General features: G+C 48.7%; 1 protein-coding gene across 1 annotated transcript in view; it reads left to right on the forward strand.

Annotated features, from left to right (window-relative positions):
- Positions 1-11,683, forward strand: part of CKMT1A (creatine kinase, mitochondrial 1A) — a 142,620-nt gene extending 130,937 nt beyond the window's left edge. The window contains exons 6-10 of the mRNA XM_069625172.1: positions 666-751; positions 1,387-1,510; positions 6,555-6,689; positions 8,539-8,664; positions 11,411-11,683. Coding sequence (XP_069481273.1) covers positions 666-751; positions 1,387-1,510; positions 6,555-6,689; positions 8,539-8,664; positions 11,411-11,527 — 588 coding nt within the window. The 3' untranslated portion in view covers positions 11,528-11,683. The remainder of the gene's footprint in view (positions 1-665; positions 752-1,386; positions 1,511-6,554; positions 6,690-8,538; positions 8,665-11,410) is intronic.
- The last annotated feature ends 1,691 nt before the right edge of the window (positions 11,684-13,374 follow it).

Below are 13,374 nucleotides of genomic sequence, written 5' to 3' on the forward strand. Positions count from 1 at the left end.
AGATGTTTGCTAAATGCTGCCCGGAGCATTTTAAAGGGAAGAAGGTTCAAATTAATGAAATATTAGATGTAATGGTGATAGGAAACATGTTTAGGTGTTTTTGTGTTCCCTTAATCCCTTTTCAGGCTTCCTTTCCCTGCCCTCACTTATCTTCCTCTTCATTGTCCCTGGTGCTGTTGAAATCCCTTTTTCCCCAGTTAGATGCTGCACCCTCAGTACTGCATTTCCTGGCCAAGCATTTAATAAACCATGTTTTCTCCTGCAGCGCCTCTGGGTTGCAAGGGGCAGAAAGGCATCTAGCAGTTTGCCTTTGCTTTTATTTTGGTGAAAAAGTAAACCTGTTTTAAATAATGTCAGAACGCACATGATATGCATATGAACCGCGACAGCGACTTCACCTCCCGTGCAGGCAGCAACATGTTAGGGACCGCTTGCAGCCCTCTGAGTAATAAATGGTGAAAGATACAGCCTCGGCTCTGGATACGCCCCATAAGCCTCAAGTCAGCACTAGAGGGCGATGCTGAGAAAGAGTGGGAGGAGTTGTCTAAGGTGGCCCAGAAGCTTAGAAAATAACTATGGCCACAATGTAAAAAGACTGTCAAAGAAAGTTTGAGTCTTCTGATCAAGTTCTGACTCCACCGCTGACCAATGTGTTCTTTTCATAGGATCACTTCCTGTTTGATAAGCCTGTGTCCCCTCTTCTACTGTCCGCCGGTATGGCCCGCGACTGGCCCGATGCCCGTGGAATCTGGTATGTATCGTGCGATGCAGTGCTTTTGGGTTGAGTGGTAGTCCATGCTCTTTATGTTATGTAAAGAATGATCTACACTGCGCACATCAGCGCTTTCCTCTCGCCTTCCCTCCCCGCTGCCTGGAGCGCTGGTCCATGTAGATAGTCCTTGAGGGGCAACATTGACACTGGGACCATGCACAACATGCCACTATAGATGGGAACTATCAACAACAGGGTTCATTTGCCAGAGGCTTCCGAATGACGAAGTAGACAATTTGAGCTTCGGTCGTTGACTGGCGGCTGTCCCTCAGAACATCTCAGTGGAATATAGCTCCACTGTTGACCAGATACGCAGATGGGTGGAAAGAAACCACGCAGGGGGGTTAGCAGTGGACAGAGGGAGGTTGGATTATGAAGGTGGCTTGGAGCTACCCCCACTTCCACCCAGTGGTAAAGGTTTTCTAGTCCTGTTAAACACAAGAGAACCCTTTCTGCTGAACTGTTCGGTTACTTGCTGATCTTGTGCGTGACTAGCCTACTTTCTAAAGCCACTTGTAGATTGAGTCGATCTTCACCAATTAGTGGAGAAGGCCTCAAAGACCCAGAAATGTTATGATAATCCATGCAAGCTCAAGTCTACTCCCTCCCACCAGGCACAACAACGAGAAGACCTTCCTGATCTGGATCAACGAGGAGGACCACACACGCGTCATCTCCATGGAGAAAGGAGGGAACATGAAGCGGGTCTTCGAGAGGTTCTGCAAGGGTCTGAAAGAGGTAAGAATTATCCTCAGCCCCCCTCCCCATGCCAGGGATACACTGATCTGCATCCAAGCAGAAGCCCCGCCCTGCCACCGATACAAGGGTCGGTCTGCCTAGGCAGCGCTTTACATGAATGCTAGCTTTGCCATGCTATAATGCCAACTAGACCCAACCTGGGCTGCAGTGATCTGCATTCAAGCAGAAACCCCGCCCTGCCACCGATACCAGGGTCGGTCTGCCTAGGCAGCGCTTTACATGAATGCTAGCTTTGCCATTCTGATGATGCCAGCTACACCGAACCTGGGCTGCAGTGATCTGCATCCAAGCAGAAGCCCCGCCCTGCCACCGATGCCAGGGTCGGTCTGCCTAGGCAGCGCTTTACATGAATGCTAGCTTTGCCATTCTGATGATGCCAGCTACACCGAACCTGGGCTGCAGTGATCTGCATCCAAGCAGAAGCCCCGCCCTGCCACCGATGCCAGGGTCGGTCTGCCTAGGCAGCGCTTTACATGAATGCTAGCCGTGCCATGCTATAATGCCAACTAGACCCAACCTGGGCTGCAGTGAGCTCCAAGTGCATATCCAAATGGCCCTGCCAGTCATGCACCAATCTACATATGAACGCCATTTCTACATTGGCAATGGGGCACCGATGTGCACGTGTTGGCACACCCTACTGTTCCAAAGAGAACTGGTCTATCAATAATATAAGGCTTTGCTGCTGCAAATGAGTTGAGCCTATTTCCACACAGCAGAGGTTCATACTCCCATACCAAATGGCGTGGGTCAGTCCCTGCTTGGCCTGTTTACCTGTTTGGCAGCATGGACCAATCCCTGTTTGGCCTGTTTACCTGTTTGGCCTGTATCAGTCCCTGTTTGGCCTGTTTGGCATGGATCAGTCCTTGCTGGTATGGGCCAGTCCCTGTTTGGCCTGTTTACCTGTTTGGCATGGACCAATCCCTGTTTGGCCTGTTTGGCATGGGTCAGTCCCTGTTTGGCATGGGTCAGTCCCTGTTTGGCCTGTTTGGCATGGATCAGTCCCTGTATGGCCTGTTTGGCATGTTTGCCATGCTTTGCATGGGCCAGTCCCTGTTTAACCTGTTTGACCTGTTTGGCCTGTTTACCTGTTTGACCTGTTTGGCCTGTTTACCTGTTTGGCCTGTTTACCTGTTTGGCCTGTTTGGCCTGTTTACCTGTTTGGCCTGTTTACCTGTTTGGCATGGACCAATCCCTGTTTGGCCTGTTTACCTGTTTGGCCTGTTTGGCCTGTTTATCTGTTTGGCATGGATCAGTCCCTGTTTGGCCTGTTTACCTGTTTGGCCTGTTTGGCCTGTTTATCTGTTTGGCATGGATCAGTCCCTGTTTGGCCTGTTTACCTGTTTGGCCTGTTTGGCCTGTTTACCTGTTTGGCATGGATCAGTCCCTGTTTGGCCTGTTTGGCATGGTCAGTTGCTGTATGGCCTGTTTGGCATGATTTGCATGGACCAGTGCCTCTTTGGCATGGGTCAGTCCCTGTTTGGCCTGGATCAGTCCCTGTTTGGCCTGGGTCAGTCCCTGTTTGGCCTGTTTACCTGTTTGGCCTGTTTGGCCTGTTTACCTGTTTGGCCTGGACCAATGCCTGTTTGGCCTGTTTGGCCTGGATCAGTCCCTGTTTGGCCTGGATCAGTCCCTGTGTGGCCTGGGACAGTCCCTGTTTTGCCTGTTTGGTCTGTTTACCTGTTTGGCCTGTTTACCTGTTTGGCATGGATCAGTCCCTGTTTGGCATGGGTCAGTCCCTGTTTGCCCTGTTTGGCATGGGTCAGTCCCTGTATGGCCTGGGTCAGTCCCTGTTTGGCCTGTTTGGCCTTTTTACCTGTCTGGCATGGTTTGCATGGACCAGTGCCTCTTTGGCATGGGTCAGTCCCTGTTTGGCCTGGATCAGTCCCTGTTTGGCGTGGGTCAGTCCCTGCTTGCCCTGTTTGGCATGGGCAGTCCCTGTTTGCCCTATTTGGCATGGGTCAGTCTCTGTATGGCCTGGATCAGTCCCTGTTTGGCCCGGATCAGTCCCTGTTTGGCCTGGGTCAGTCCCTGTTTGGCCTGTTTACCTGTTTGGCCTGTTTGGCCCGTTTAACTGTTTGGCATGGATCAGTCCCTGTTTGGCCTGTTTGGCCTGTTTGCCTGTTTGGCCTGGGTCAGTCCCTGTTTGGCCTGTTTGGCCTGTTTACCTGTTTGGCCTGTTTGGCCCGTTTAACTGTTTGGCATGGATCAGCCCCTGTTTGGCATGTTTGGCATGGATCAGTGCATGTTTGGCCTGTTTGGCATGGGTCAGTCCCTGTTTGGCCTGTTTGGCATGGGTCAGTCCCTGTATGGCCTGCTTGGCATGTTTGGCATGGTTTGCATGGACCAGTGCCTCTTTGGCATGGGTCAGTCCCTGTTTGCCCTGTTTGGCATGGGTCAGTCCCTGTATGGCCTGGATCAGTCCCTGTTTGGCATGGGTCAGTCCCTGTTTGCCCTGTTTGGCATGGGTCAGTCCCTGTATGGCCTGTTTGGCATGGGTCAGTCCCTGTATGGCCTGCTTGGCATGTTTGGCTTGGTTTGCATGGACCAGTGCCTCTTTGGCATGGGTCAGTCCCTGTTTGGCCTGTTTGGCATGGGTCAGTCCCTGTATGGCCTGCTTGGCATGTTTGGCATGGTTTGCATGGACCAGTGCCTCTTTGGCATGGGTCAGTCCCTGTTTGGCCTGTTTGGCATGGGTCAGTCCCTGTATGGCCTGCTTGGCATGTTTGGCTTGGTTTGCATGGACCAGTGCCTCTTTGGCATGGGTCAGTCCCTGTTTGGCCTGTTTGGCATGGGTCAGTCCCTGTATGGCCTGCTTGGCATGTTTGGCTTGGTTTGCATGGACCAGTGCCTCTTTGGCATGGGTCAGCCCCTGTTTGGCCTGTTTGGCATGGGTCAGTCCCTGTATGGCCTGCTTGGCATGTTTGGCTTGGTTTGCATGGACCAGTGCCTCTTTGGCATGGGTCAGTCCCTGTTTGGCCTGTTTGGCATGGGTCAGTCCCTGTATGGCCTGCTTGGCATGTTTGGCATGGTTTGCATGGACCAGTGCCTCTTTGGTGATGGCAGGCATTCATGCATTGTTTTGCTCGCTTTTTGCATCTTGCTTCAACTGTAAGGCCACCCACGCGCTGGAAAGAAGTTCTTGTCCGCTGGAGTCTCAGTCTGGCTGCAGGTCTAGGGGTCCCAGTGCACCAGAAGACTAGTTGCTCTAGCCCATAGCAGAGTAACCATAACCTGCCCGCCAAACTAAAGATCCGAGGAACCCTTTCAGAACCCCTGTCATTGTCTTCACTGCAGCGCTGTGGGCGCCACTATTAGCATCATAATACTGATAATAATAGTAATAACCGATCTGGTCTTGTGCACGCGCTTCGCGGCCATTCAGTGGTGCAGGAGTTATCCTGTCACAGCACAGTCCCTTAGACATCCATCCTCCGTGCCCACATTGGGGAATCTCTCACCGTGCCCCCTGTTCTACAGCTACTAGTGTGCGCTCAGCACTGTCATAGACCCTTAGCTGTAGTGATGTGCAGCAAGTAGACGTGTAATGTGATGTAGGCGTGCAGCTTGCAGTAGTGGGGAGGCCGGAGACTAAATAGTTAAAACATTACACATTGTCTATAACCTAATGTGCAAAGTACGTCTGAGTGCTTGCTGCTCTGGGCTCTTGAACATGAGACGTTGCAGGCATCTGAAGGGGGCCAGAGATTGCCCCTGGACTGATAAAAGCCTTTAGATGGGTACCGCGAGGTCTCCAAGAAAGAGCATCATGGCTGTTACTTAGCGGGTAACTGGTGCCTGGTGCAACAGATCGTGTATGTCAGGTGTGCATAGCGTTTGCCAACCTAATACAATGTTATTTTTTTATATTCACATTTTTATTAGACTTTTCAACAATACAAACACCTACTCCAAATTGTGTTACATCCAGTAGTCTCATTTCTCCCCTGAATTAATTCACATTTTACAACTCCAAGAATCTCTGCCAAATATTCTCATACAGATTGCTTTTCTTATTTCTAATAAAATATTCGTATACAGAGTTTCTCATCCAATTTTCAGTACACCATTTCAGTTACCATGTATGTATGGTTCACGCATGTTATGGTACAATCACAAACCTCAAAGGAGGTGCTGATAGTTGCTCCGGAGGTTTGCACCGGCTGGGATGCAAGCTGATAAGAGGATCCGATCTATAGCAAAATATAGGTAACTCTAGGTAGAGCAGTGTTTGGCTCAGGATACAGTCGCTCACATATGTAGGGCACAACTGACTTTAATTCCGCCCTATGGACTTCCAGTTGCACCAGCCTCGTGCCACATCTATTCATCACTGATGGCATTTAAGTGTGGCGGGCTCAGATAGTGTTTCGACATTTCAGAAATGAGACCTTCATCAGGACTATTCATTTATGCAATTGGTTTGGGTTAGGTATAAAGTGTGAATCTGACTTAGAGAAGCAGCCGAGTGTGAACATCACAAGTGAAGGTTTTCAATAGTGCCGCTAGTGATTAATTGGGGCGGGGGGGGGTGATTATGCTAGTGATAAGATCATTTTTAGTGGACTGGAGAAGGAGGGCAGATCTTTAAAGAACGCTTGTCTGGGGTTGCAGAAGATATCGCACTCTTTGAAGATATCTGTCCAGATAGACCTAATTTGATAATTATTTTCCATACCTCTTCTCTTTTGTCCTTCCTAGCTTCCAGATAAATTACTAGGAGTTAGTGAAATACTGCATGCTAATTGGGCAGCAAATCTCTGCCCCGTTTCAGGATAGCAATTCATATCAACTGCTTTTGGTATTACTTTCACATTGTGCCAGCTGGCTTACTAAAATCAAACCCTTCCGCTAATTGCCCCGCTTTAAGCTTTCTCTCACTTCCCATTAACCCATTCAGTTGTGCCAGCACTCCGCGTATTAATATCACTCTGAGCAGTGCTAATCACACATTCACACATCAGGCTGGGGGTGTCGGAGAAGCAGCCCCCCAAAGCTCAGGCTGTGGTTTTCCATTTTCTAGGTGGAGCGGCTGATCCAGGAGAAGGGCTGGGAGTTCATGTGGAACGAGCGCCTGGGCTACATCTTGACATGCCCGTCGAATCTTGGCACTGGATTGAGAGCTGGGGTCCACGTGAAGCTGCCAATGCTGAGCAAGGTACGGTGGTGCAGACGTGGCGCTTTGAATGGCTAAGTATACCGCCACCTCGATGGAGGGCACGGCGAAGCCAAGACTCATTTCCAAACTAGGGCGATAGAGAGGCAGAAAATGGTTGAAGGGAACTTGCTCTCTTCTTTCCACTGTGTACATTAAAGGGAAGGCCCCAGCACACCTAATCTTTACTAGCAGCGGGGGGCAGGGGCGAGATGCTGGTCATTCAGGTTGCCCAGAATGGGGAGAAACATGGCAGGTCCTGGCCGGCCTCCTCCGCCTCTCCTGCGGCTGCCATCTTTGCCCCCTGTCGCTGGTGCCGAGCCACTTGCCACATCTATTTCAATCTACACCCCACTGGAGTCCTTCCCCTCCTTGTGCCTCTCAGACACCACTCTTCCCCGCCTCACTTTTCTGGGTGCCTCCCGCGGCATCCCGGTAATGCAAAAGGTGAAGTGTCCGCGTTACTTTACAATCCAAGATGGCAGCCACTGGAAACAGTAGTTTCATGAAAGCCCTGGTGTACTAAAAGTGATAACGGGGATGGACTGTAACCCCTGTATTTGGGGATGGACTGGGCTGCTAATAGTGGTAACCCCTGTATTTGGGGATGGACCGGGCCGGTAATAGTGGTAACCCCTGTATTTGGGGATGGACTGGGCCTGTAATAGTGGTAACCTCTGTATTTGGGGATGGACTGGGCCTGTAATAGGGGTAAACCCTGCATTTGGGGATGGACTGGGCCTGTAATAGTGGTAACCCCTGTATTTGGGGAAGGACTGGGCTGTGTTGGAGTGGGATGTTAATAGTCCTAGCCCCTGTATTTGGGGAAGGACTGGGCTGTGTTGGACTGGGATGCTAATAGTGGTAATCCCTGTACTTGGGGAGGGGCTCGACCGGTTCCGGACCCCTCACTTTGTTGAAGCGTACCTTAGGCTTGGGTTGGCGGGCAGTTACCTGATTGCAGTTAGCTCATTGCAGGGAGTATCCCTATAGACTGGGCTATTTAGGATGTCCAAAAGTATTCACTCTGTGGTATGTGCACTCCGTCTGCTACCTAACACCCTCTAAGAAATAGCCAAAGCACGAGCCACGTGCCAGCAAGGTTAGCCATTATTGGATGAGGTTGGAACCATTTGGAGGACAGAATGAAATGTAATCATATAAATGTGAATTCATGTGAATCACTGTATGCATATCATTTTGTTCTGTTAGAATCAATACATTTGTGTTTATCGTGACTTATTGATAAAAATATGACATGTCACTGTGAGGCATGGACTCTTCTGTTGAATTTTGTAGGTTTATTGAGGGGGTATGGAGGGATTTCACTCCCATTTCAGGTGCCTAGATTTCCAGGTGTTCAGCGGCGATACCTCACCCAGCAACTGGCTGCAGACTCTGCAACCAAAGCAGAATATATCACAAGTCATTTCAGTAGATGTTGATGTTGGAGCCCAGCATCGTCGTTCCCGCCACCATACATGAACATATCATGCTTAGTTTGCCCATGCATGTGCACGCTTTCTCTCATATATGCTCATTCATGTTCATTTACTCACAGGAATTGGCTAGAACTATTTGGTTTAATGTAGGGTCCCAGGTCTGCAACCTTTGCCTCTACAAATGTTTTGGACTACAGCTCCCATCAACCCAAGCCAGCATGATCAATGATGACGGATCATGGGAGTCGTAGTTCAAAACCTCTGGAGCAGCAGAGGTTGCAGACCCTTGCATAGCAGCCAGCATCTTGAGATGCCGTTGGAAGCGCCTTCCCTTCTCCTGCGCCCCTTTCCTCTGGTGTACCCTTAGTCATTGGCCATGGTGTCTAACGGCAGCTGTCTCCTCCCGACAGGATCCACGATTCCCCAAGATCCTGGAGAACCTGCGACTGCAGAAGAGAGGAACTGGAGGAGTGGACACGGCCGCTGTCGGCAGCACATTCGACATCTCAAACTTGGATCGTCTAGGGAAATCTGAGGTAAGGCCAAGGCTCCAGAGCGGGGTCGGTGTCCATTCAGAGGGCGGAAGCCAGCATAGACAGGACCCTTCCTACTTGGCAACCTTCATCGATAAGTGACTGCATGAATGTCTCTTTGGAGAAGCAGTGTGGTAGTGACACACTTTGTTCTGAAAGTTCCAACTCATCAAATCTCCACATTTCCACCTTTAGAAGCAGGGCTTGGAGGTAATGGATAAATTGGCACCTGCAGGCCCATTGCAGAGGCAAAGATTCAATTGTCCTGTCTTTCTCTGGGACTGTCTGGGGTCATCCCCTTGCCCTTTCCATAGTATACAACCTTTGCCTCCCTATGTTTTTGGACTGCAGCTCCCATCAGCCGCAGCCAGCATAGTTAATGGAACTGAATCATGGGAGTCATAGTCCAACACATACCAGGCGAGCTGCCGGTGGCAGATGCATACTTTAAGGATTGGGAGGTGGGGCAGGGGAGGCAGAATGTGAGGAACTGTCACAGGTGTGTAAACACATTGGTGCAAATTAACATACCATTTATTTGGTTAATCCAAGCAGTAAAATGTGTAAGGCTTGGAACAAGCAGGGATCCGAACCAGAACACAAACAGATGAACCTTCAGAAAAAAAGCCTTCTCAACTAAACTTCCTCCCTTTCCTCCTTCTTCGCTTCTACTAAAATAGAAACGTTTTTTCTGCCGCTTTGCAGACGGCACCTATCTACTGGGGTGGCGCTTTCTTTCTGGATATAGCAAAGTCATAGAAGGATTTCGTTTTTAAAGAAAGATGGGTGGAAGGGGGTTTTGAATGAAGAATCCAGCATAAGTTAAATTATTGGTACTAGGTATTGGATGGGTGCAGCAGAGGTATACTATGGACTTAAGGGGGGATTGAACAATTATATATATAGTTTTGAAAACATGAATGCCTTCTTTCATTTGTAACTGGAGAGTTATGTTATTGTGCATGTGTATAGTGCATTTTAAACAATTGGTATGATCTCCAAGTGCTGTGGGTTGAATGCCCTTGGGGACCGTAGTCCAGGTCAGTGGAGCGAGTAGGGTAGCATATAGTGCTTGGGTGCTTTCGTTATGTTTGCAGCCAGTGGGGTTTGCGCAGAGAGTGGCTCCATTCTAATGCTAGGCAACGTGCAGTGGTTGGGAGAGATCAATGGAATGTGTGTAGCAAGGTATTTGCCCTCCGTGTCTGCATTCTGGCAGCCGTGGAGCCTGTGTATGAGATTATTTGTGCAGCTAGGTCGATTTATTTCATGGGGTATAACTGCATTTTAAAAGACTGTCAGGGTGTTCATGGAGTAGTGTGGGTATGTGTGCAGCTAGGCCGGATTGATCGAGGGGTGTATAGCTGCGGTCTATTTTTTGTTGGTGTGAAGGAGAGGATGAGCATATTGCTATGAGTGAGTTTTTATGCTTAATGGCAGGAGGCCCCTATTCCTGGTTACATTCCAGGGCTCGCTGAGCTGACCGTGTCTGTCCTGGTGGTTCCTGGTGATGGATCTCGAGAGAGTCTCTGACTGGTGCAGAGTATGTTGTGATTACCCGGTTAGAGGGTCTTTGTTTCTGAGGCTCGGTTGTAAGTGCCAGAGGGTCCATTTTTCGAGTCCCTGGTCATTGTTGCTAGCGGGTGCCTGGGTATTCCCGACACGTTTATGGTTTCTGGGGTGGAGTTATATGGCAACAAGGTAGTCCCTTCCACCGAGAGCATGAGTGCTAGGGAGCTGACTGGCTGGAGGCTGTAGTGCTTATTCTCAGGAGATAAGAGCAAGTCCACCCAAGCATAGTTGCTATAGCGCAGCGGTGAGGGAGTTCATGGCATTATTCCTAGGTAGGCCAGGGTAGCCTGACTAGATCAGATACTGCCTTGTGTACCCAACGGGTGACATGATCTGGCCCAATCGTAATGATGGAATCATAAGTGCTATGAGACTCTGCAATAGGGGCTCTGCGTGGTAATTCCCAGATAGGTCCGGTTTGACACAGGTTAACCAGAACAGGTCCAATCGTATTGACTGTCAGAGGAGCTATTACACTCTGTGATAACTAAACGTCCATTACTGCGCTGTAGTCCATTGAATGCCACTCATGTGAGTGTGTAAAGACTCATGTGGACGGAATCAGCATTCTTTTCATTCATTCATTTTGTCATTCGTATAGCGCCTTTTACCTTAATTATGGTCCCAAAGCGCTGTTGGTTGAACGCCCTCTGAGGTTAAAGGTAGCTCCATTCTTATGGCAGAGGTGTTGTGTAATTGTGTTTGTGTTATATGTTAGTGTGTGGAATGAGGTGGACCTCTCCGGTAGGAATACGCCCTCTATTCCCAAGCCGGTGCACTTAGAATCTGATTCGGTTCCCCTGCCACATTTTTACCGTCAAGAAGATTGGAAACTCTGTTCTTCACACTGCGCCCATTTTGCACACAGAGACCGACTGGCCATTAGGGAAATAGGAAATATTCCTGACAGGTCCCCGCATCTGGAAGACCAATAGGGATGTCACATAGTCATTTACATGTCTAGCTTTCCAGGACTGACACGTGCATTAGTTTGACTCAGACTATCAGACTTACACGGTTTTCCTGAAGGCCGATCTGGTAAGAAGTCCATGGGACAAATAAATCAGGCTAACCCTAGGGAAAAGCTTGTCTTCATTGTTTAGTCAAGAGTGGAGGATGGGTGGGCTCTCATTGAAGCTAACAGCAGAAGGGTGACGGGTTCTTTTCTCTATGCCCACAGGTGGAGCTGGTGCAGGTGGTGGTGGACGGAGTGAACTACCTCATTGACTGTGAGCGGCGCCTGGAGAAGGGACAGGACATCCGCGTCCCTTCACCCATCTCTCAGTTCAAGCACTGACCAGGAGCTGAAGACATCAACTCTGGAAGAACATGACCGCCTGCCCGTGTAGCTTCATCAGCGTGTGGTCCAGGGGGGGTCCTAGCATGCTCTGATAAACATGTATAGCCATGATTCAACAATGTTACAACGTCAATAAACTCTGTGCTGCTGGAACCCTCCTCTTGCCTCTTTCTACGCGTTGCCTTGACTGCGTTCTTGGCTTCTTATGGAACTGGACTAAGGCTCTGAAGAACTGCCATTCACCCTAAATAGTTAACACTGATGCTTGTTATGTAGCTAGTCTCATATAAGCCCTATGCCTCTGCATAAGTCTTTTTTTATTTCTTTTTTTAATATTGATCAGTGGTTTACTCGCTGTGGAATAATGGAGATTTTAGGTTCCTATTCAAAACACATTCAGATCACTATGACATCATCCTGAATCAGTGAAATAAAATCGATAGGTCTACATCATCTGATCAACAAGAGCATCCACATCTTCTTGGCCTCGTCTTCCAATCGACTAGAATTCTGCCTTCTACCACCCACAAAGCCTTTCCATTTTGAAACCAGGGTGCATAACCAGTATCTGAAAGCAGCACCCCAGAATGCATACACTAGACATTAGCGCACAACATAGACATTGAGCTTCCCTTCCTCCTAGAACACCTTCACTCTTCATGACCACGTCTCATGACCACGCCTCATGACCACTCCTCATGACCACGCCTCTTGACCACACCCTATGAACATCCACCCAAAGAGCTTCCCTCATGCCTCCAAACACCCCATTCTGAGAGATAAGAAATGAGAGAGACTGCACCTAACCTGGCACTGGGCATCAGAAAAACACTTTCGGGTTCTCTGTTTCCGAGTCAGCCTGCATGATATCCCGACTCCCTCTAATTCCGAGCAAGAAAGTCCTTGCATTAAAATTTCAAAATTGTGGCCTGATTACGAATACCATGTGCCTTAACAACTTAATCCATGAATTCCAAACTCTCAACTTCATCAACAAAATCTCCAAAATGTGCCGTGCCACTGAACAGAATATTAAATGTGCTGCCTCCTGCACTCCTCAATCTCCAATCCCTAACATCAAAACCATCTTCTCAAGCACCACTCACTCAAACCTCACTCCATTGCCTACACAAAAGTACTTCTCAAACAATATTCCCACCAAACCTCTCAGAAAGTGGACCTTCTAAAGACGAGCTGGCGAAACCTCTATCAAAGAGACTACGCTTACCCTCTATTGAAAAATCACCAGCAGCTGAAAGAAACCCCGTCCAGACCACGAATGATCCCCAAAGTCTTGGAGAAAAAAGTGGTAACTCTACTACAAACTCATTTCTTCACACACCTCACTCCCCTTTTGCTAAATCCACTATAATCTGATGTCTGCCTGAGCCATGAACAGAAAGTGACCTGCTTAACATTTGGGAGTGTGCCAGCAAAGTATCAGCTAAACATAACATTTGCCTCCTGGCTCCTCTGAGCCTTTACCTGGCTCTATTACCTCCTGGTGCATCTGGCACAATTCCCCCCTCTCCTGCCCATTGTGAACCGCTCAAAGTTGTAATCTTAAAATGTTCCCTTCTGATATTTCCAGGTGAGACCAGTGAGCTTATGGCCCTTAAGTAACGTGCATGCAATGGATGGGATTGCAGAGTAATTCTGAGTGCAAATAACCGAACCAACTCAGGAAGATGGGAAAGATACTGTCTTATTAACAATTATGAGGGAGTTTACAACAATCATCAATGGACGTTCGCTCAGACTCTCAATGATTTGTTTACAAAACATAGAGTTTACACAAAAAATATGTCAGACGTGACATCATACCACGTGGCAAATAATGAAAA

The sequence above is a fragment of the Ambystoma mexicanum genome, chromosome 11, assembly GCF_040938575.1.
Source record: "Ambystoma mexicanum isolate Mex_15411 chromosome 11, UKY_AmexF1_1, whole genome shotgun sequence".
Classification (NCBI taxonomy): domain Eukaryota; kingdom Metazoa; phylum Chordata; class Amphibia; order Caudata; family Ambystomatidae; genus Ambystoma; species Ambystoma mexicanum.